Source organism: Benincasa hispida, chromosome 12 (assembly GCF_027475165.1).
Source record: "Benincasa hispida cultivar pf3 chromosome 12, pf3_genome.v1.1, whole genome shotgun sequence".
NCBI classification, from domain to species: domain Eukaryota; kingdom Viridiplantae; phylum Streptophyta; class Magnoliopsida; order Cucurbitales; family Cucurbitaceae; genus Benincasa; species Benincasa hispida.
Genome location: NC_143489.1, coordinates 5,461,236 through 5,485,026, shown reverse-complemented (window position 1 = coordinate 5,485,026; position 23,791 = coordinate 5,461,236). Strand labels below are relative to the sequence as shown.

At 37.6% G+C, this 23,791-nt stretch overlaps 1 protein-coding gene across 1 annotated transcript in view; it reads right to left on the bottom strand.

Moving 5' to 3' along the window:
• Window positions 1-23,791, bottom strand: part of LOC120069093 (RING/U-box superfamily protein) — a 59,652-nt gene that overhangs the window by 14,940 nt on the left and 20,921 nt on the right. Inside the window, exons 4-12 of the mRNA XM_090308653.1 lie at window positions 13,547-13,612; window positions 13,333-13,409; window positions 3,504-3,555; window positions 3,327-3,398; window positions 2,872-2,939; window positions 2,719-2,767; window positions 2,546-2,630; window positions 2,350-2,451; window positions 2,107-2,158 (exon numbers count right to left, since the gene is read on the bottom strand). Of these exons, the coding sequence (XP_090164779.1) occupies window positions 2,107-2,158; window positions 2,350-2,451; window positions 2,546-2,630; window positions 2,719-2,767; window positions 2,872-2,939; window positions 3,327-3,398; window positions 3,504-3,555; window positions 13,333-13,409; window positions 13,547-13,612 (623 nt within the window). The remainder of the gene's footprint in view (window positions 1-2,106; window positions 2,159-2,349; window positions 2,452-2,545; window positions 2,631-2,718; window positions 2,768-2,871; window positions 2,940-3,326; window positions 3,399-3,503; window positions 3,556-13,332; window positions 13,410-13,546; window positions 13,613-23,791) is intronic.

The window sequence follows — 23,791 nt, the reverse complement described above, 5'->3', positions numbered from 1 at the left end:
AAATCTCCTCCAATGCATCGTGCTTCTAAACAATACTATAAAGGGATACTAGCTCAGGCCATACATATTTTCTCTCCTTCCTTTAAGGGTTTCAGTGACCATAAGCTTGCTCTTGTTCCATATTATCAATCAAAAGTTATCAATACAAGAAGACAATCCCTCTATTTATAGAGAATTGGAAAACAAATTGATCCTAATCTTAATTAATTAAAGAAACTAATCCAAATCCTAATCAATCAAGGAAACTAATCATAATCCTCATCATTGATTTGACCAAGATACCTTGATTTACCCTTAATCTACTACATCATTCTATCCCTTCCAAAAAAACTTGTCATCGAGTTTTAAAAAGAAATGCATATTATTAAAAAAATAATAATAATAAATAAAGACCCTCAACATTAAAATATACTAAAAACATAAAATAAATAAAAAAAGTAATCATCTTCCAAGCCAATTGAGTCCAAATAATAGTGTGCCTTGAGGAGAAAATTGCTAACTTGAATAAAAGAAGCTCCCAGACGTCCAAAATTGAAAATGGATTGAGTTTATTGTTTAAATGGCCTTTGTTGATTTGTAGTCGGGCTTAGTTGAATTAAGGAAAAAAGTGATAAGACCCAAAGTTGGGTCCGATTGCATGGGTCATGAGGTCAAAATGAAGGGAGTTGGGTTGGAATGTGTAGATTACGAGTAAAAAAAAATACCAAAATAAAACGATTCAGGTTGGATGGGTATTGTGTCGAAAAAGGCGCATATTTTTCCTTCTCGTCTTCTTCTTCTTCGCAAGCAACAACACTACCTTGGATCGCAACTTTTTCTTTTGCCTTGTCGAGGACTACAAATAGGGTTTTAGGTGTCATCATCCCATCTTCTTGTTTCTTGCTCGTGATTTCGTCAATACATAGGTTGTGCAACCTTGAGTTAGGATTTTCTTTTTCAATTGACTTTTCTTCTTCGTCGCCCACGGCGTCCTTCACACTCGAGTCCTAGATCTCAACATATTTTCTTACCACTCTCACACTCAAGTCTCAAATCTTCTAGATTTTCTGTTTCATTTGTTTCTTGCTTGGTTTCATAGCTTCGGCTAGGCTCTTGAATTTCATGTTACTCTCAATATTTGCAATTCTAGCCTTTTCGAATTCCTTGTCGTCTTCTTGAAGATTGTTCCAAATTTTGCGATCATTGTTTTCAAGATACCACGAACATTGGTCATTCACTCTTTTTCTAATTTCTTCAAGTGCTCCAAGATTGACGTAGGATACACGCAACTACTTTGTTAGGTTCAAGATAATTGTAATAGGAAGTGTCAGGTGTTCTTGAATAGGCTTCCACCTTTCTTGGTCATTTTTCATAACTGTGAAAGTACTTTCTAGATTTGGACATTCTTCTAGCATCGTAGAACGTCATTCTTGGACCATTCTTCAAATTTCTTTTTGTTCTTGAATTTATAGGGTTCCTCTTAATTAGGTGTGTATCGTTCAGCAACGAACACAGCCCACAAAGCTCCCTCTTATGATTTGCACTGCCAAGAGTTTCTCGATCTTCCACCAATGGCAGCCAAGGTTGGCCCAAGCATTCTCTCTAATACCAAATTCATGTAGCCTAAAGGATAAAGAAGAAAAATCAAAGTATTAATCTAAGAAGACAATTCCTCTATTTATAAAGAATTAAGACGGAAACTAATCCTAATCCTAATTAATCAAAGAAACTAATCCATTCCTGATCTTAATCAATCAAGGAAACTAAGCCTAATTTTAAAATTTGACCAAGATGCCCTAATTTACCCTTATCCAACTAATCACTCCATCACTCCACACTCTTTATACGATATAGCATATCCATGAACATTTAAATCGATGCTTCCACAACGATGAAAATCAATAAATTTTATATGTAACAGATCAGTGACGGAACAGTTAAAGCCTGTACTAATTATCTCACACATCATATCAGAAGGAATATATAAATTAATGCACTAATAAATTATATAATTAGCAGAATTATAAAAATAGCATACTAATAAATTATGAAAATAGCATACTAATAAATTAAAGCACTGCAGTTGCTGGAAGTATCAGAATTGTATGCAGAAACTGTCTATAGAACCTTATGGGGCAATTAAGGGATATTCGTGATGGACCCTCGATTATGTCAGAATCTGTAAACAAAAATAGAATTATATTATACAAAGCACTAGGTTACTAACATTCAGAACTATAGCATAAAGAAATGTGAATATATTTAGGCCAGACCATCCTAACTGAATAACGAATTATAATGATAAATAAATAGAATACACAACAAAGAACAAAAGAAGTTTCCACCTGCCCTTCATGATTGTAGCTGTACCTGAATCCACAGTAGAAACAACTGGCTGTATATAATCTTGCAGAACAGAGGACTCAGGTGATGGTGCGGTACCCATGGTGGCAACTGCTATAACATAATGACCTAAACAAAGATTAAAGGCCCTTTTAGGGGTATATTCTAAAGACTAAAATAATAAATACAAGATGCTTAACTTTGGGATTAGACCTCAACTTACCATTGAAGCTACCAATTGCTTGGAGAAGATTTGATCCTAATTTAAGCATATGAGTTATATTTGTTGGAAGTTGTGGTCCAGTATCCTTTATTAAAAAAAGAAAGGATGCTGGTAAGAAGATACAATTAATAGAAGTCTTGTACAAATCGTTTTTTGAGTGCATCTAAACTAACCATGTAGACATTTGTCCTTCCGTTGACTCCCTTCCCATTGACAAGGAAGCTATACATAAAACAAATGATAATTAAAAAAAAGGAATTAATTTAGCATAGAGATAATTGAAGTTAATTCCATCTTAAAGGGAGGGATTTACGTATTAGACATACTTAACTTGTGGAGGACTGATTATGCATGCAGACGTCTCAGTATTATCTTTTTGAGCAACAAACAGTCGCTGCAATGGGAGATCAATTAGCAAACACAGAATTTGAGATAAAGAATACCGGTTTAACTACATTTATCAATAAGAATAAGAAATATTTGAAGTTTGATGGAGTTATCACTGACGTACTATAAACAAGCAATATTGGCCAATAAGCTTCTCTATTCTCATTCTACTAAAGGGTAATACATTGGTTACATCCATTTGAATCCCAAAAACTCCAGTATATGTTATTCGGCTCAAAGGTATATCCCATTCCACAATTCACACAAATAAGGTGCCTCTTCATGTAGACCAACAGTCAAATGAAAGAACACAAGCTACTAAATACGTAGTTTAAAAAAACTTGTTACAAAAATTTCCCAGTTCCACTAGTCTCTGAAATACATAGGAACTTACTATTTTCTCCTGCGGTTCATATTGGATTGTCTTTACAATATTGAAATCAATAGCAAATACTCCATATCCAGGCTAGCACAGGGAAAACGTAATGTCATTGGGTATCCAAGAAATAAATTTAATAGTCAAAAAGAACTCTTTTAAAGGAAAGAGTTCAGCAGAGAGACAAGTACCCACCTTAACTTCTACAGATGCAAGAATCTGACCCAGCTTCAAGCGAGGAAAATATCTGGGTGCACATGCAAATAAAAAGAAACATTTCAAAATAATCAACTCAAATTTAGCATTCCCAAGAAACTGCTGGGATTAATGCCAGCTGGGGGTATATTAGTGATTAAACGGTATGTCTGTTGGTGATTGATGGTAATAAATAATTTGAGTTATAAAAAGTGGGGGAGGCATATTTTGGAATAGTCTCTTTTGGAGAGAACTAAGGCTCTAGTGTCTAGTAAGCATTTTTATTCTCTTTTGACAGTACAATACATCTGAACCCCTATATAATTCATTGATGATTTTCTTTTAAGTTTGGGTTCCTAAAAATTGGTACCAGAATAATTATTTCTTGAGAACTGATTCTACGTTTGGAAGAATATTTTAAGAAATGAGAAATATTCTGCAGAAGATCATGAATGAGTTCGTAGCAATTATATTGAAGAAAAAAACGAGACCATATTGAAACTCAAGGCTACGGAAAAGGGGCAAAGGCAGTGGGAAGCCATCCAACTGTATACTACTTGCCTAACGACAAGTTCGGAAGAAATTTTCCTACTGACCACCATTAAAGAATAAAGAATTGACAGTTATTTATTCTTTTCAAAGTAAAGAAAGGAAAAGGAAAAAACTTTCTTCACTCTCCTTTTTGTAATCTTCTCACCTAGTTGTCAAAAACATAATGGTCTGTAGAAAATTCTCACTCACTGGGAGAAGGTATGTATTACTTCATCCAAGTTCATCAAAAAGAATGATTAAACAGGAAATCGAGCAAAGGAGACCATCGGGACGTTCCGGATGTTATTTGGGTCAAAACAGAGCATTTAGCAGCAACCGAGAGGCGAAAAGAAAAGACTGAGCTCAAGGCAGCCTGGCACCAGGCACGGCACATTTCCAGTAGGCACCCAAATGGTGCAGCGCCGCGGCACTCTCCTATGGCTGCGGCAAGGCCGATTCATGGGCAAAGGATCATGGAGTGCCGCAACACTCACTAGGCGTTGCAGCACTGCACTCCGGCAAGGGGACATAGCATCGCGGCGCCAGCACGTCTTTTTTATAAATATCAGCCTCGATTTTAGGGTTGAGAGACTGGAAAATCAGAGGAGGTAGCCACCAGCTTGTTTTTCTTCTTTCTTTTTCATCTTATAGCTTAGGATTTCATTATTTTGGGTTGTAGTTTATGGATTGGATGGTCCCTGTCATCTCAATCTTGTCTATGGACCGAAGAGGCAAGTTTTTCTAGTTTTTGGGAGCAAGAACTTATGTAACTTTTGTGAGACTTCTTTTAAATGGTTATGCATTTAGATTTATGGCTCTTTGAATCTCGAATAATCTAGATGTATGTTCTTGAATGGATTGACACTCCTCCCCTTGAATGTATGTCTTAGCTAAAGATTTTTAGCTTGTGTGTCCTTTCTTGTTCATCTAGCTAAAATCTCGTAAGTAGCAAGGGTTAATTGTGTGAATGATAAGGAATGTAGGCTATCCATAGACCTTTAGTTGTATGCTTAACCTAGATTCAAAGATAACTTGATTAATCAATTAGGCAATCCAATTGACTTAATCACAAATAGAACCCTAGAACTTAATGCAAATGGTTTTAATTCTATATGGACGCTATCGAACCCAATAGGACCAAATCATTTAGTTTGATTAGGGCTTAGCTTTAATTAATAACTAGGGCATTTGCTTGGTTAAAACCAACAAAATGGCTGCTTGTAGCATTGATAAGTTGGTCAAGTCAAGTAGATCGTGGTGCAACCATAAATCAATTGTATGTTCAACTAAGAGAGGTCAATCAAAAATTGCATAAGAATGCCTCTTGCTCCTAGAACTAGAATCTCCAGTCATGGATTACATTTACCCACATTGCTTTTATTTTCATGCACGATATCACTCTATTCACACACAACAACCCCCCCCCCCCCCCACCCAGGAAATTGGCTTTACAAAACTTATTCTTTGCTTCCCTGCGGATTGACTTGAACTTGCCACTATTCTAATAGTAGTAGAATTCAATGATCATAAATGTATTTGGTTAGAGGTTTGCAAGCGACGGTAAATCTTTATATCAAAAGGCAATTAAGTGGAGAGGTGAAACAAAAAGAAATTCTACACAAGATTGATGAGGAAAAAAAAGGGAAGAAGATGAAGTAGTTGAATTCAAACCCCATATAAATCTAGGCAACACATCATAACCAAGGCAGGAGGACTGTGCGACGTCAAAAAGGCTAGAAAACAATGGCAAAGATAAAGTAAAAAATGGGGAGAATCAACTAAGATCTAAGTCATAATAATAACAAACCATAATGCCAGTATAAATAAATTAAAGAAAAAAAAATCCAAACTCATACAGATGCAACCGAAGGCTCACAAACCATACAATTATTGAAGAATCATGAGTTGAAGGATGTGAATGAGAGAGGCCAGCAGCCTACGACTGATTCCTCATTGAGGAGACAAAGTAAAGATGTAGAAGAAAAGGGAGAAGAGTGGAGCACTTGATAAAAAGGGGATAGAAAGTGTGCTCCTCACCATTGCCTCTCCGGATATTTTTGGAAGTGCATTTAATCCCCTCAAGATCCATTCAAAAGGGAGCGAGCCATATATGATCTGAACCATAAGATATCAATCTCTTGATGAAACTGCCAAATCCAATTCGCCAAAAGAGCCTCGTTACAAGTTCTCAAATTGCCTAAGCCTAAACCCGCAAGGTCCATTTGCAAGCCACCATGTCTTACTTGACTAAATTTGACCTTTTCTCATCTTCAACCCCCCTCCAAAAGGAAATTTCTCATAAGTTTTTCTTAAATTTTACTCATCGATCGAGGGATCTTAAAAAAGGATAAACAAGTAAACATAAATCCCAATCAAATGAGGGTAAGTCTACCACTTTCGGGAAATAACAAGTCTACCATCTCTTGAGAAAAAACTCTCAACAACAAATCTTACAAAAAGAAAGGCTTCCTCGAGCTAAAGGTAACAAACCAAGGGCATGAACTCATTCGCGTTTCCTTTTGCTTTGAAAGAGACATCCTCCATCCACGAGACCTCCTCCCCCCCCCCCCCCCCCCCCCCCCCCACACACACACACACACACAAGCAACCATCTCTTTCTCATCTGTTCTTCCAGTGTGTTTTTGCAGAAAATTGTTGGCTACGTTTACTTAATTGCTTCAATGCCAGCTAGGATTTTTATAATGATTTTAAGGCAAACGTGTTCCAACTTCTGATTGGTCCCAAATTGAAGAAGAAGCCAAGGTTACTTTAGGTCAATGCAGTCAAACCTTTGTTATCAGAATTAGGGTTTGAAAGGAATCAAATAGTGTTTCATGACAAAGCATCTCTTTACTCCATCAAATTTGATACCGCTCATATCAATGCCTCTTCATGGTGCTCTCTCTCCAAAGATTTTAAAGATTTCTCTATTCAAGACATCAGTCTCAATTGGAACGCCTTCATTTTTTCCACTTTCTTGATTTTCGTAACTTCCATGCTGAAATTCAAACTCAGTTTAGTGGTGCTCTTAAAATCCTATGGAGTGATAATGCTAAGGAATATCTCTCTCATACACTCAAGTCTTATTTAGATGCCCATGGCATTCTTCATCGATCTTCTTGTGTCGATACTCCATCTTAAAATGGGGTTGCAGAACGAAAGAATCGTCATCTCCTTGAGACAACCAGAGCTTTGATGTTTCAAATACATGTTCCAAAATCCTTTCGGGCTGATACGGTTTCCACAGCTTGTTTCTTAATAAATCGCATGCCCTCTTCCATTCTTAAGGGTGAGATACCTTTTCATACTTTATGCCCCAAGCAACATTTGTTTCCCATTCCACCCAAAATATTTGGTTGTACCTACTTTGTTCGAGATGTTCGGCCTCAGCATAGCAAGTTGGATCCAAAGTCCTTAAAATGTATTTTCCTTGGTTATTCCGTGTTCAAAAGGGGTACTGTTGTTATTGTCCTAGTCTAAATAAATATTTCGTCTATCTTGATATCACGTTTTTTGAACATACCTCATTTTTTTCATCACCGTCTTTCTCTTCGAATAAGAGTCAGGGAGAGCATAAGGAATTAGAGGATGATTTCCTTGTCTACACAGTTATTTCTCCTTCCGATCCTCTTCTTGATTCATCTCTACCTGTGGCTACCTCTACTCTTCCACCCATCGTTAAGGTCTACACTCAACGACAACCTCATTCATTTCCATGCCCTGTACCAGAGTCTTCTTCGTCATTGGATCCAGAAACGAGTGATGATCTTCCTAAAGGTAAACGTACATGTGCTCATTCTATTTCCTCTTTTGTTTCATATAACCATTTGTCGCCTTCCACATGTTCATTCATTGCATCCTTAGAGTCTGTATCCATCCCTAAAACTATTCATGGGGCTTTATCTCATCCTGGTTGGTGTGTCGCAATGGTGGAGGAGATGACTGCCTTAGATGATAATTGCACTTGGGATTTAGTTTCTCTCCCTGCAGGAAAGAAGGCTATCGGTTGCAAATGGGTGTTTGCAGTTAAAGTCAATCCTGATGGTTCTGTTGCTCGGTTAAAAGTGCGCCTTGTAGCGAAAGGCTACGCACAAATTTATGGCGTTGACCATGCTGATACTTTTTCTCCTGTAGCAAGCATGGCATCTGTAAGGTTGTTTATTTCATTAGCTTCAATCAATCATTGGCCTTTACTTCAGCTTGATATTAAAAATGTATTTCTTCATGTTGATCTTCAAGAAGAGGTATATATGGAGCAACCACCAGGGTTTGTTGCTCAAGGGGAGAATGGAATGGTGTGTCGCCTTCGTAAATCCTTGTATGGATTAAAGCAGAGCCCACGAGCTTGGTTTGAAAAATTTAGTCAAGTGATTGAAAGCTTTGGAATGTGGAAGAGCACGTCAGATCATTTGGTCTTTTTTAAGAGATCTGAGGGTGGTGTCATTTTGTTAGTAATATATGTGGATGATATTGTGATTACTGGTGATGATGCTTTAGGTATCCAATCTCTAAAGACCTTTCTTTATAGTCAATTCCATATAAAAGATTTGGGCATGTTAAAATACTTCTTAGGAATTGAGGTAATAAGCAAGAAAGGAATTCTATTATCATAGAGAAAATATGTACTTGACTTGTTGACTGAAACAAGAAAGCTAGGGGCTAAGCCATGTAGTACCCCAATGATGCCCAACTTTCAGCTCACAAAAGATGGAGAATTGCTAAAAGATCCTGAAAGATATAGGAGGTTAGTGGGAAAACTTAATTACCTTACAGTGACTCGACCCAACATAGCCTATTCAGTAAGTATTGTGAGTCAGTACATGTCATGCCCTACAGTTGATCATTGGGCTGCATTGGAACAGATTCTTTGTTATCTGAAGGCTGCTCCCGGGCGTGATTTATTATATAAGGATTATGGTCATACTAATATTGAATGTTTCTCAGACGCCGATTAGGCAGGATATAAATAAGACAGAAGATCAACCTCAGGGTATTGTGTTTTTGTTGGTGGTAATTTGATTTATTGGAAGAGTAAGAAGCAAAATGTGGTGTCATGTTCAAGTGCGGAATCAGAATATAGAGCAATGGCACAATCTGTGTGTAAATTGATTTGGATATATGAACTTCTTGTTGAGTTGGGATTTGAAATCACAACACCGACAAAGTTGTGGTGTGATAATCAAATAGCACTTCATATTGCGTCTAATCCAGTATTTCATGAAAGGACTAAACATATTGAAGTTGATTGCCATTTTGTACGTGAGAAAATTCAACAAGGGTTGGTATCTACAGGATATGTAAAGACTAGAGAACAATTAGAAGATATCTTCACGAAAGCATTGGATGGAAGACGTATAGATTATCTATGTAACAACTTGGGCATGATTAACATATATGCTCCAACTTGAGGGGGGAGTGTTATAATTCTATAGTAGGGTTTTCCATTCTTGTAAATTTTGTGATATTTTCCTTTTCTATGCTTTGTACACTTGTATATATTCATATATTTGGTGAATGAATAGAGTATTATGATTCTTTCACAAACCTAAGAGTTTTATAGTGCACAAACTCGAAAGAGTGACCTGAATAAGAGTGTGTCTGTCACCCTTGGAAATAAGCATACTTCCAATTATGAGGTTTCATTTTTTTTTTTTTTTTTGAAAAGGAAAAGGCCTTTATTAATCAATAAGATTCAGTACAAGAGATGTGTACCTGGAAATAAAGGCAAATACAAAGAACCAAGCAAAAAACTAAAGAATCAGCAGGCGCACCCGGGCATCTCAACTAGGTTGACACCCCCATAGCACCCTCATCACATCCAACAAAAATGATGAGCCAATTATGAGGTTTTTACTGAAATCTCTCCACCACCGAATTCCAAAAAATTAATAGACTTTGAGTTTCCACCCAAAGGGAATCCCAAATAAGTAGTTGGCCAAAAACCCCTCCTACAATGGAAAGAACTCATCAGCCATTCAAAATCAGAGTCAAGAATATGAATCCCAAAAAGCTCACTCTTCGAAAAATTAATCTTAAGACCAGAGAGACATTCAAAGATACATATAATATCAAACAAATTCTGCAAGGCCGAGCGATCTGCTATAGAGAACAAAAGAGTATCATTAGCAAATTGAAGATGGTTAATAGAAAAAGATGAGCTACCAATAGGATGGGCAGCAATAAGGCCCCTGGAAAAACTGTGGTCCATAAGACGGCCCAGGTAAAATATTTAGTTCTTAAACTAATGGATAATGAAAATGTTTTGGAAAGGGGATCATGCTCTACAATTTAAAAAGAAACACATTCAAAAAAAGGTTAAATCTTTGGAGGGGGCAGCATACCTTGAGAGTCTTACATTGATTAGAATTCATGTCCAACTTGGATGATAAATCCTTTTCAATGCACCTAGTATCTAAAGGAGAGTGAAGATTTCAATAATCTTTCCATTTCATGTTAAGTGAGCAGAAAAAAATGGCTTTGTTACAAGGTTTTTGGATCTCATGGATTTTCATAGTTAATTAAAAGCAAATGTGGCACAATTGCTTTGTCGAAATATGTTCAAATGAAGACTTAGGCACCCATGGGCTAGTTAATGTTGTAAAATTTTTTCTATGGAATATTTGGTTGGAAAGGAATGATACTCTATTTAATGAGGTTTCGAGGAATTGGGTCGATGATGTAGCCTAGTACTAAGAGGAGAGAAATCTCTAAGAATCAAATCAAGAGCCTTTTATTAATTGAGAATATATTTCTAATACAAGGGGGGACTCTCTATTTATAAGGAATTAAAAGAATCCTAAAAGGATAATTAAAAATGGTTACAGACTAATTTGGTAACTCAAATGTAATTAATCAAGAATTAACCAAGATTAACTTGATTTTACCAAAATATCCCTATCCTATTACATCATATTTTGTCCCTCTCAAAAGAAACTTGTCCTCGAGTTCTAAAAAATTTTGGAATGAAACTATTGATTGAGCCAACTTGTTGCAAAAATACTTCTTTCGATGATTGCAAAATACTCCCACCGAAAATTGCCTTTTAAGGTCATGAACATGCCAAATCTCCCAAATTAAAGACACTTCCAAAGATGTTGAAAATTGGCATAAAAGAACCCAAAAATTAGTATCCTCTTCCTTTAAAAACACAAAGTTGAACTGATAAACTAGTGTAGCCGAATGTCCTCAGGTCAATTCTTTGAAATAGATGGGTTGGTTAGTAGATCTCAATAAAAGGGAATGGGGTCCAAATTGGAATTGGGAATGGGGTTGTTTTTGGGCTAGAATGTACGGGTCATTAGTTGAAAAGCGCAAAATTTCAAAAGGAGTGTATTGGATCTTCTGGGTCGGGTCAAGAGGAAGAAAAGGGGTGGGAGAAGTGTGAAACCGGTTCAGGAACCGGTTTTAGTGTGGTGTAATTCGGGTCGAGTCAAAATTGCAAAAGGGATTCAGAATTTGGGTGAAACTTCCACAAAAACCCTCATCTCGCAAAGCTGATTTGTCTTCTCCTTTCTGGTGTGTGACTGTGAAAGAGGTGTGCATCTTGTCTCCAACTGTAACTGGTTTGCAAATGAGATTCCAGCGATTTTCTCCATCAATCACAAGGTCTCCTTCTCCTTCCTCTTTATAGGAACTTTCTGTTCGGTCATACGATCTCCTTCTTCTTCCTTCTTCGTTGGAATGTTTGAATCGATCTCCTCTTTGTTGCTGGCGGTTCTATTTGGGTACCCAAAATTTTCTTATTTGACATACACAATCAAATTTTCCAATTCCACTTTGACGTTTTTTAGTTCAACCAAGTCTACTTCACCGGTGAAAAACCCAAAATTTTTTAATTCGAGACATTTCATCTTCCATTTTTCTTCGCAATCGATTGTAACATCACCGATTTCACCTTTTTCCTCCAGCATTGGCAATTCAATTGCTCACTTTTTTATGTTGTCGATGATTTTCACTTCAACGCTTAGAATTTTGGTCAATTTTTTTTTTTTTTGAAATTTTGCATGGGTTCCCCAATTTTTGTTCATCACTTTCTTCTTCGCAATGATTTTCTCCTATGTTCATTTCTTGCACATAAAAAAGGGAGCAATTCGGTGCTCCTTTTTTTATGTTGTCGACGATTTTCACTTCAACACTTAGAATTTCGATCATAGTTTTTTCGTTTTTGAAATTTTGTGTGGGTTCCCCAATTTTTTTTCATCACTTTCTTCGCAATGATTTTCTCCTATGTTCATTTCTTGCACGGTTTCACAGCCCACTTGGTTGAATTAATGATTTTCTTGCATTATTTCTTTCTTAAGCTCTTGCCACCCACTTCACATTTTGAGTCATTTTTCCCAAGAAACATTGGATTTTCTTGACTCTCTTCTTCATTTCTACCAATACTTCAGGATTAACGTAGAAATTGGGTGTTCTTGAATAAGCTTCTTCGTCATAATTGTTGTAGGACCAATTCTTGAATTTGCTCGAACATGTTATGATCTTTCTTGATCATTCTTCATAGCACGAAGAATAATTTCAATCCCACATTGTAGTAGTTCTTTTATAGAATTCCATTCTTGGATGATTCTTCAAACTTCTTCTCGATTTTCTTGAATTTCAAGGTTTCCCCTAATTAGATGTGTGTTGTTTGGCAACGAGCACAACTCACGAAACTCCCTCTTGCAATCGACGACGCCAAGTGTTTCCCGGTCTTCCACCGGCGGTAGTCAACATTGGCCCAGATGGATGCTCTAATACCAAATTGATGTAGCCTAGTACTAAGAGGAGAGAAATCTCCAAGAATCAAATCAAGAGTCTTTAATTAATGAGAGTATATCTCCAATACAAAAGGGGACTCTATTTATAGGGAATTATAAGGATCCTAAAAGGATAACTAAAAATGGTTACAAACTAATTTGATAACTAAAATGTAATTAATCAAGGATTAATCAAGATTAACTTGATTTTACCAAAATATCTCTATCCTATTACATCATAAAAATATCCCTATTCTATTACATCAATCGAGGTTACTTCAATGAAAGCTTTTTAAAGTAAATTGTTCACATTAGGTATATTTAGAAAAAGGTCCCTTTGTTATTCATTTACCATAGTTAGTTCCAGTTAGAAATTATTTTTTTGAGGATTCTGTTTTGAGACTGTGAGATAAATGGGAGGTTTAGAGTGGACAGGGTTCTGGTGCTGTTTTTTGTAATGTGGATTATTGAACATTGTAACTTCTCATTGATGTGCTTCCTTTTACTGAAAGAAGATTAAAGACGACGGAATGCAAATAAACCAAGAATGAAATTCAGACCTTTCAATAACTGTAGTAATCGTGGTAAGGGAATTGCTTTGTCCAATATTCGTATCTCCAAAGAAATCATTACCAATCTACATAAAACAATAATTTATCAGCAAATAAAATATTAAAAATCCATAAATGTGCATAAACATTTACCATGAGGACGAGTCAACACTAATTTTAGACCAAATAATAATAATAATAATAAATAATAAAAAATAAAAACCTCATTAGCTAGACTGTAGAGTTCCTCTGCATCCTTTTCTGAAAACCATCTCGCCTTGCAAGCATTCTACCATTAAGAATATAGAAGAAACATAAGATATTTGTTACCGCCAGATAAAATTTCATAATGATTTCTACTCAACAGAAAAAGAAGTCGAGTGACTTAAATCAGTATTGGGGAAAAAAATATCGTGGGTAAAAGGTCTTTCAAGCCGGAGAGAAACAAACCTGTGTATCGTATGCGATTCTGCATCAGTGTTACAAAGATTTCCAAGTAATATATTAAAGAAGATTATTTCAATTGAACTTAACATTTATAATACCCAGAGAGGTGGATAGTTGAATTTACAAAGATTATTTATTGATTCAAAAGTGTATATAGAATGGAGAATACCCACCTGCGTAAATAGATAAGGCTTAAAGAAGAGAAGATAAATTACATAAGTTACCGCCAAGGGGAAAAAAATAACCACTCTAGGGACTTAACAAAAGTAAGACAATTACAAGTTTGACACCAATGCCTATATCACAGAGACAGTATGACCCCAAAGATGGAAAAGTCTCATATTTTATAAGCAGTAAACCATTCCCAGTATTTTAGTTTTTTGAGTTTCAATTATACCTTTAAATGAAATGACAATTAAATCCAATCAAATAGTAGGACTGTCCAAAATTGTATTGCATGATTACCTTATGTGATAAAGTAAACTCTTGACCAGAAGGTAAAGATTTATAAACTTAGGTTCATTTGTCAATGAACTTTCATTTATTTCCAAACATATATATAACTTAAACATCTCATCATGCCAGCACATACTATCCTGAAGTTCATTTAGGCACATGAAGGAGATTTTTGGTAATTTTAGGCACGTGAAGGAGATTATGTATGTGGAAAGTTCATTTTTGATCAAGCATAGAAAGAGTTGAAGAACCAAAATGGCTAGTAGACACTGCTTGCAGCCTGGATATGGCCTCCATTTTGATAAGGGTGCTCAATGAAATTTTTAAAAAATATCCGTCACGTGGTTCTGCGGATACCAATTTGTATCTACCAGATTTGGAGATTGTTGAAATATGGTGCATTAGTCCTGAGGGCATATTAGTCTTTTTCTTTATGCCTACTAAAATTAGGGTTTCCCTCATTCTATTTATATCTGAGGTTGGGGTCTCTTGTATGTATGACATTAAATAATAAAAAATTTCTATCGTGATTTTTTCTCCCTGGATTAGGGTTTTCCACGTAAACCTAGTCTTGTCTCTTTTCCTCCTATCTTTCAATATAGTATCAGAGCAAGGTGATGAAACCCTAGTCCTGATAGAAGAAATTCAATCATCAAACTTGGTAAATGAGGGAACATTGGCAGACACGACTAATGTGGCTGTGATTCAAGCAGTCGTGGATTGATATCTCCGAACCATCTTGAACCCGATGCAACCACGACCAGTCCCTGGAGTCGCGCCATTGGATTTCATCAACCCATCATCTGGAATTGCACGGCCAAACATTATCAATCCAACCGGCACGTATCTCAGACCACAGCTTAAACTCAGATCGCGTTTTACACAAGGATCTGGTGGGTTTGCTCCAGCCAGAGCGCCGAACACCTCCTAACTCTAGCAGTCCGGTTCGTTCCAGCCGAACGCCGCCCACGGGGTTGCTTCGACTTCGCAGCCGATCAGGTTTGTTCCAAACAGCCATGGTTTTGCTCCAGCCACCCAGTCGGGTCAGATCGGCACATTTGCTTCAACCTCACAGCCGATCGCCGAGCCCTTCATTCACCACCCACCTTCGTAGCCGTCTGGGAGCAGCGCCGATCATGGGCAGTTCTCCTTTGCCACCGTTGGAATTCCGACAGCAACTTCCTCCTCACAATACCATGGTGGACAGCCCCTCCCTCACATGTACCCGGTTCAACCTCAGTTTCGAATGGGAGATTATATTGGAGAAAATTCCATTCCCTATGGACAGAAACATCCCAAATCTGAATCCCATGGGGAACTCCAACAGCAATTGGCCAGTCTCCAACAACAAATGGCCGCTCTCAGGGCCAAACTGAATGGCCATGATTCTTCCAATGTCACAATCTACTCACAAAATTCGGTAACAATGTTTTCTACTATTCCTACTACTAATCTTTTATCTGGGACTATAGGATATTCTGCAGAGATGATCACGGGAGAGAAGCTGAATGGACAGAATTACTTCTCCTGGTCTTAAACAATTAAAATGGTTCTTGAGGGGCGCCATAAGTTTGGGTACTTGACCGGAGAGATACCACGACCAAGCCCTGGGGATCCTCAAGAGCATGTCTGGAAGGGAGAGGATTCATTGCTCCACTCGATGTTGATCGGTAGCATGGAACCACAAATTGGGAAACCTTTACTCTATTCAGTCACCGCACGAGATATTTGGGATGCGGTCCGACAGTTATATTCGAGACATCAGAACGCATCTCGCCTGTATACTCTACGTAAACAGGTTCATGAGTGCAAACAAGGGAGCATGGATGTAACGTCATACTTTAACAGGATGTCTTTGTTATGGCAAGAAATGGATCTATGTAGGGAGATCATCTGGAACTGTCCACATGACAGAATTCAGTACTCGTAGATAGAAGAGGTTGATCATGTGTATGATTTTCTTGTGGGGTTGCACCCCAAATTTGATACGGTTCGAAGTCGAAACTAGGGCAAAAACCGATACTATCTCTCATGGAGGTCTGTTCAGAGGTTCGATTGGAAGAGGATAGATCGAGTGCAATGAATGGGTCTGGGGTTACCACTGTAGAGTCAGCTGCCTATGGGGTGAAATCCTCTAGATCTAATGGTGACAAGCAGAATAGCAAAACACCCCCAGTATGTGAGCATTGCAAAAACAGTGGCACACGAAGGATCAGTGTTGGAAACTGCATGGTCGACCTCCTAATGGTAAACGTCATCCCTCAAATGACAAGTCAAAATCTGGACATGCTCTGGTGAGTGAATCGGTTAAGGGGGCCACACAACCTCAGACACAACCTCCGGTGACCAACCGAGGCGATTCAAGTACCATACGGATCGGAACAGTTGCTCAATCAGGTAACCCTCAATCTTTTAGTTTCCTTGTTGAAGGCAATGAGTTATGGATTCTAGATTCAGGAGCAACCGATCACTTAACTGGCTCATCTGATCGATTCCTCTCATACTATCTGAGTGCTAGAAATGAAAGGATTTGTGTTGCAGATGGGTCTTTCGCTCCTATTGCTGGAAAAGGCAGATTGTCACCATTTCAGGAATTAGTTCTACAAAATGTCCTAGTCCTACATATGCCAAAAATTTCTTACAATTTGTTATCAATAAGTAAAATAACAAAATATTTGAATTGTAGAGTTTTCTTCTCACCAAATACTGCTTTGTTTCAGGACTTGAGCTCGGGGAAGACGATTGGCACTGCCCGATATGACAGGGGCCTCTATTTCCTTTCTAAAGATGCTTCCTCCAGGAATTTGTTTAGGACTAGTTTTTTATCTTCATTTACTATGTCTAAAAAAGATTATTTGTTGTGGCATTTTCGTCTTGGACATCCAAGTTTTCAATATATGAGATATTTGTTTCCCCATTTATTCCATAATGTGAATATTTCTTCTTTGTCTTGTGATGTCTGTATACGTATTAAACAGCCTCGTGTTTCTTTTGTCTCTCAGCCTTATAAACCTACCCAGCCTTTCCACTTGATCCACAGTGATGTTTGGGATCCTTCAAACGTCTCTACCCTGTCTGGTAAACGATGGTTTGTCACTTTCATCGATGATCATACCCGACTTACATGGGCATACCTCCTTGCTGATAAATCCGAGGTCCTGTCTACCTTCCAACAATTCCATACCACTATCTTAACTTAGTTTAATATGAAGATTGTCATCCTTCGAAGTGACAATAGGCGTGAGTTTGTCAATCACACCCTCCAGGAATTCCTAACGTCAAAAGGGATCATCCATCAAAACTCTTGTGCTTATACTCCACAACAAAACGAAATGGTTGAACGGAAAAATCACCATCTCATTGAAGTTGCTCGTTCCTTGATGATTCTGACGTCTCTCCCACCGTACCTATAAGGAGACGCGGTCCTCGCTACAACCCATTTCATTAATAGAATGCCTTCATGTGTTCTAAAGTTTCAAACACCCCTTGAGTGCTTTAAAGAGTCCTGCCAGTCTAAATGTCTTATCCCTAAAGTTCCTCTACTTGTGTGTTGGATGTACAACTTTTGTTCACACTCATGGTCCTCACCAAACTAAGTTTGCCCCACAAGTTCAGAAGTGTGTGTTTGTCGGGAATCCCCTTCATCAGCGAGGCTATAAATGTTTTCACCCACCTTCCAGAAAGTACTTTGTCACTATGGATGTCACATTCCTTGAAGATGAACCATTCTTTCCCGTTAGTCGTCTTCAGGGGGAGACCACGAGTGAAGAAACTAACAGTTCCACATGCTCCGTACCTATTAGTTTCAATCTTGAACCTAGTCCTACCGTTCCTGAACCCAATCTACCTAGTCTTGAACCTGGTCCTGATATTCCAGTGCCTGGTCCCGAACTTGGTCCTGATATTTCAGGGTTTGTCCTCCCTGATATTCCAGTGTCTATCCTCCCTACTAACAAATGCCTCGGATAACATACTATAGGAAGAATCTCATAAAGGAAACCTAGGAAATTCCTGTTGTTCCATCAAAAAGTGTCCAAGCATCGGAACCAGCTCAGGTTCAAGAACCTGTTGTTTCAAAAAAGGTCCTTCAAGAGAAGTCTAGGCACATAGAAGACAGTAAGACGAACTCAGAGAAGGTTGAAATTACAGGAGGTAATGAGGTGCTAGAAGACTCTCAGGAAGGTGAAAAATTGTCTCAGAAGGTTGATACTAGAGAGAGGCCGACGAAAACTGGCAATTATGATATCACTCTTGATATGCCAATTGCTCTGAGGAAAGGAACCAGGTCATGTACAAAGTATCCTATGCACAGCTTTCTGACCTATAGTAACTTGTCTCCTGTTTTTACTGGAAAGTGTTGTTTAGTTGTTTCAACTGGGTCGATTTGTCGTAATCCTTGTGGGTCAAATCGTGTTAAGTCGCGGGTCTGGAGTAAACGAAATCGGGTCTGGAGTCGGTCTGGAGCCTGGAGTCGTGTCTGCACCTTGTGGGTCGGATCGTGTTAAGTCGCGGGTCTGGAGTAAACAAATCAGGTCTAGAGTCGGGTCTGGAGCCTAGAGTTGGGTCTGGAGTAATTTTTTTTTGTCCGAAGTAATTTTTGGGTCTGGAGCCGAGTCTAGAGTAATTTTTTTATGTTTTTTTTCCTTTTCTTATTTCTTTCTTAATTTATTGTTTTGCCAATCAACGATTTTTTATGGCATCCGTAAATTCTAACAATATTGAAGAGACCATACTTCCAATTACTAATCACAAATTAAATGGAAGGAATTATCTACATTGGTCACAATCAGTTATGATGTTCATATGTGGAAAAGGAAAGGAAGATTACCTATCAAGCAAAAATCTTATCCCAGACCAAGCTGATCAAAGATACAAGACATGGAAAGCGGAAAATAATATGGTTATGTCATGGCTAATCAACTCCATGACGACAAAGATTGGTGAAGGTTTTTTACTCTTCTCAACTGCAAGCGAAATCTGGGAAGCAGCTCGTGAAACTTATTCTGACCAAGAAAATACTGCAGAGTCATTTGAAATTGAAGGCAAAATTCATGAGCTACGACAAGGGGATATGCAAGTCACTCACTATTTCGCTCAACTATCTCACCTTTGGCAGCACCTGGATGTATTTGAAAGCCATAAGTGGGAATGCACTGCAGATGAAGCTAATTCAAAAAGATAGTTGAAAAGAAACGAGTGTTCAAATTTCTGCTTGGCCTTAATAAAGAACTCGATGAGGTACGTGGTAAAATCTTAGCTATTAAACCATTACCTAACATCAGAGAAGTTTTTGCAGAAGTAAGAAGAGAAAAAATTAGGAAGAAACTAGTGTTAAGAGTGACTACCAGTTCTGAATCTGAAGGATCGGCCTTACTTGCTCGAAACCTTGGTAATGAGGTACGTATACAGGAACTGAGAATCGACAACGAAAACCAAGACCGTGGTGTGAACACTGTAAAGAACCAAGATACACTAAAGAAGTGTGTTGGGATATTCATGGTAAACCTCTAGATTGGAAGCCCAACAAAGGTGTAGGAGACAGACGTGGAAAGGCCTATCAAGCAAGTACATCATCAAAAGGTAACTTCAACCCTAAACAGAATGTGTTTACTAAGGAGCAGTTGAACCTTCTCCAAAAACTATTTGGCCAACCGAAACCTACTCAAAAAACATCAGAAACCAGCCTAGCAACAATGGCACAATCAGGCAACTTTCTTTGGGCCCTTAATGCGACCAAAGAAAATTATAGTACTTGGATTATTGATTCTGGTGCATCAGATCACATGACAAGTGACATTTCACTTTTAACTAACTACACACACTATAACAGTCAAATTACTGTAAAGATTGTTGATGATACCTATTCTAGAGTAATGGGAATTGGCAATGTGTTTGTATCTAAAGATCTAGTGTTAAAGAATGTGTTGCATGTCTCAAATCTTAGATGCAATCTCCTTTCCATAAGCAAACTAACGTTTATGAAAAACTGCAGTGCAACTTTCTACTCACATAATTGCATATTTCAGGATTTGAATTCGGGGAAGATGATTGACAATGCTAAGGAAACCTCGAATCTCTACATACTAAATGCTCTTAAGCCACAAGTCAAGGAGTTAGGTCTTAGCAAATCCATTTTTATTTCTAAAGACAATTATGACTATACATCTACTTTTGTTGCTTCTAAAGATAATTATGTTAGTACATCTACTTTTGTTGCTTCTAAAGACAATTATGATAGTACAATAATGTTATGGCATAATCGTTTAGGACATCCCAATTTTCTATATTTGAAACGAATGTTTCCAGATATTTTTAATAAAAGTTCTCAGGTGTTTCAATGTAAGTTTTGTGAAATGGCAAAGTTGGCTCAATCTTCATATCCAGTAAGCGCATATAAACCCTCTTATCCCTTTTCTATGATGCATAGATCATTGGGGACCTAGTAGAGTTCAAAATGTAACAGGAGTTAAATGGTTTGTTTCCTTTATCGATGATCACACTAGACTTACTTGGGTATTTTTAATGAAAGAAAAATCTGAAGTCACTTCCATATTCCAGAACTTGTTTGCCATGATTCTCAATCTCTTTAACACCAAAATCCAAATCCTTCACAGTGACAATGCTAAGGATTATTTTAACACTTCCTTGAAAAATTTTCTAAACGAAAAAGGTATTGTCCACCTAAGTACCTGGCCTAACACTCCCCAGCAAAATAGAATTGCAGAGAGAAAAAACAGACATCTCCTAGAAGTTACTAGAGCTTTAATGTGTCACGCTAACACCCTCCACCTTTTTTGGGGAGAAGCTGTTCCAACAGCCTCCTACCTTATTAATAGAATGCCCTCTCGAATATTAGGCTTCAAAACTCCCTTACAAAAACTTAACAAAGTATTTCCACATAATAGATTATTTTCTCAAGTTCCTTTAAAAATATTTGGTTGCACAGTTTTCGTCCAAGATCATAAACCCAATAGGAGTAAGTTAGATCCTAAGGCAATAAAATGAATCTTTCTCAGTTATGCTCCAAGCCAAAAGGGATACAAATGCTACTCATCAACTACTAAAAGGTTCTATACATCCATGGATGTAACCTTCTTTGGAACTCAACCTTACTTCCAAAAGCAAGACACCACTGAACCTTCCACTCTCATAGAAAACGAAAACTTCTGGAAAACGAAGGAAACCAAAAACTAGATCTCATTGAAGAGAGTGCTCCGCCTGTTCCTTATATACATGAAATCGATGTTCCCAATCAAGGCCCACCGGAAAGTAGGAAGGATCCTATAGTCTAAACTAGAAGGAAGAACACCTTGAACGTGAACCAGTACTCAATCAAAACCCAACCAAAATACAGGAAAATCATGTCTCCAACTCCAGAGCAGAAACACTTATTGAAGACATTGATCTTCCCATTGCAAAACGGAAAGGGGTAAGAACCTATATGATGCATCCCATCCAAAACTACCTATCCTACAAAAATCTCTCTCCCAAGTTCAAAGCATTCACAACTACATTATCCCAAGTACACATTCCAAACAATGTCTATGAAGCCTTCAAGGACATTAATTGGATGCAAGCTATATTAAACGAAATATAGGCCTTGGAAAAGAACAACACATGGGAAATAACAGACCTACCTCCAGGAAAGAAAACAGTAGGATGTAAATGAATTTTCACCACCAAATACAAAGCTAATGGAGAAATAGATAGGTTCAAAGTTAGACTTGTTGCCAAAGGGTTCACCCAGTCTTGTGGCATTGACTATCAAGAAACATTTTTCCTGGTGGCAAAATTAAATACTATCCGTGTACTTTTTTCCCTAGCTGTGAATAATGATTGGATTATTCACCAATTAGACATGAAAAATGTCTTCCTTAATGGAGACTTAGAAGAAGAAGTGTATATGGATATACCTGCTGGTGTAGAATCTACTCAAACCATAAATAACATATGCAAACTCAAAAAATCCCTTTATGGCCTAACAATCCCCAGGGTGTAGTTTGATAAATTCTCAAGAGTGGTAAAGGAGAACGAATACTCACAATGTCAATCTGACCATACTCTCTTCGTCAAACATTCTTGCACGGGTAAAATAGCAATTATCATTGTCTATGTCGATGACATTATCCTTACAGGAGACCATGAGAATAAATAAGAAATCTAAAACTTCTTTTAGCCAAGGAATTCGAAGTAAAAGACTTAGGCAACCTTAAATACTTCCTAAGAATGGAAGTGGCCCGCTCAAAAACAGCCTTGAGCATTTCTCAAAGAAAATATGTCCTTGACCTATTAAAGGAAACTGGAATGCTTGGATGCAAGCCCGCTAATACCCCAATTGACACAAACAATCACATAATCAAAGAAAACAATCACAAAATGGTTAACAAAGATCAGTTTTTCAAAGGCTAGTTGGAAAATGGATTTACCTAACTCACAAGACCTGATATCTATTTTGCAGTTAGCTTTGTTAGTCAATTTATGAATAGTCCAACAGAAGACAATATGCAAGTTGTATACAAAATACTCAGGTACTTGAAAGGAACTCCAGGAGAGGGATTATACTTCAAGAAATCTAAGAGAAGAAACATCAAAATCTTCACAGATGCCGATTGGGCAAGCTCAAAAATAGATAGAAGATCAACTTCCGAATATTGCACCTTTGTTTGGGGAAATTTAGTCACCTGGCGATGTAAGAAACAATCTGTAGTATACAAGAGTAGTGCCAAAGCTGAACTAAGAGCTCTAGCTCAAGGAATATATGAAGGAATGTGGCTCAAAAGCATTCTATTTGAACTTAAAATCAAATCAGAAGAACCAATGGAGGTACACTGGATAATCAAGCTACTATAAGTATCGCCAAAGACCCAGTCCATCATGATCGCATAAAACATGTGGACATTGATCGGCACTTTATTAAAGAAAAAATTGAAAACAAAAGCATCTCACTCAACTACATACCTATCAAGAGGTAAATTGCTGACATACTAACAACGGCCCTATTCAAGAATATGTTTGAAGACTTAAAAACCAAGCTGGACTTAATCAACATATACTACCCAGCTTGAGGGGGAGTGTTGAATATGGAAACCCTCTTCTTACCTTGTCCATATGAAATTTATTCCCTGTAATTTGCATTTATTCTTATTCTTACCATATATACAATTTTTTTACTGTTATAAGTTTTTCCATAATTGGCTATCACAGTTGTATATATAAGGGATGTTCCCTCCTATGGAAGAAATGAGAGCTCTCGAGGCGAACCAGACTTCGGATTTAGTCGCTCTCCCTAGAGGTCACAAGACAGTTGGTTGCAAATGGGTGTTCACAGTGAAGTATAAGTCTGACGGAACGCTCAAGAGATATAAGGCCAGGTTAGTTGCTAAAGGGTTTACTTAAACGTATGGGATTGATTATTTAGAAACGTTTTCCCCAATGGCTAAGCTCAACACGATCCGAGTTCTTCTATTTGTTGCTGTGAATAAGGATTGGCCTATACATCAACTGGATGTAAAAAATGTCTTCCTGAATGGTGAGTTAGAAAAGGAGGTTTACATGAGTCCTCCTC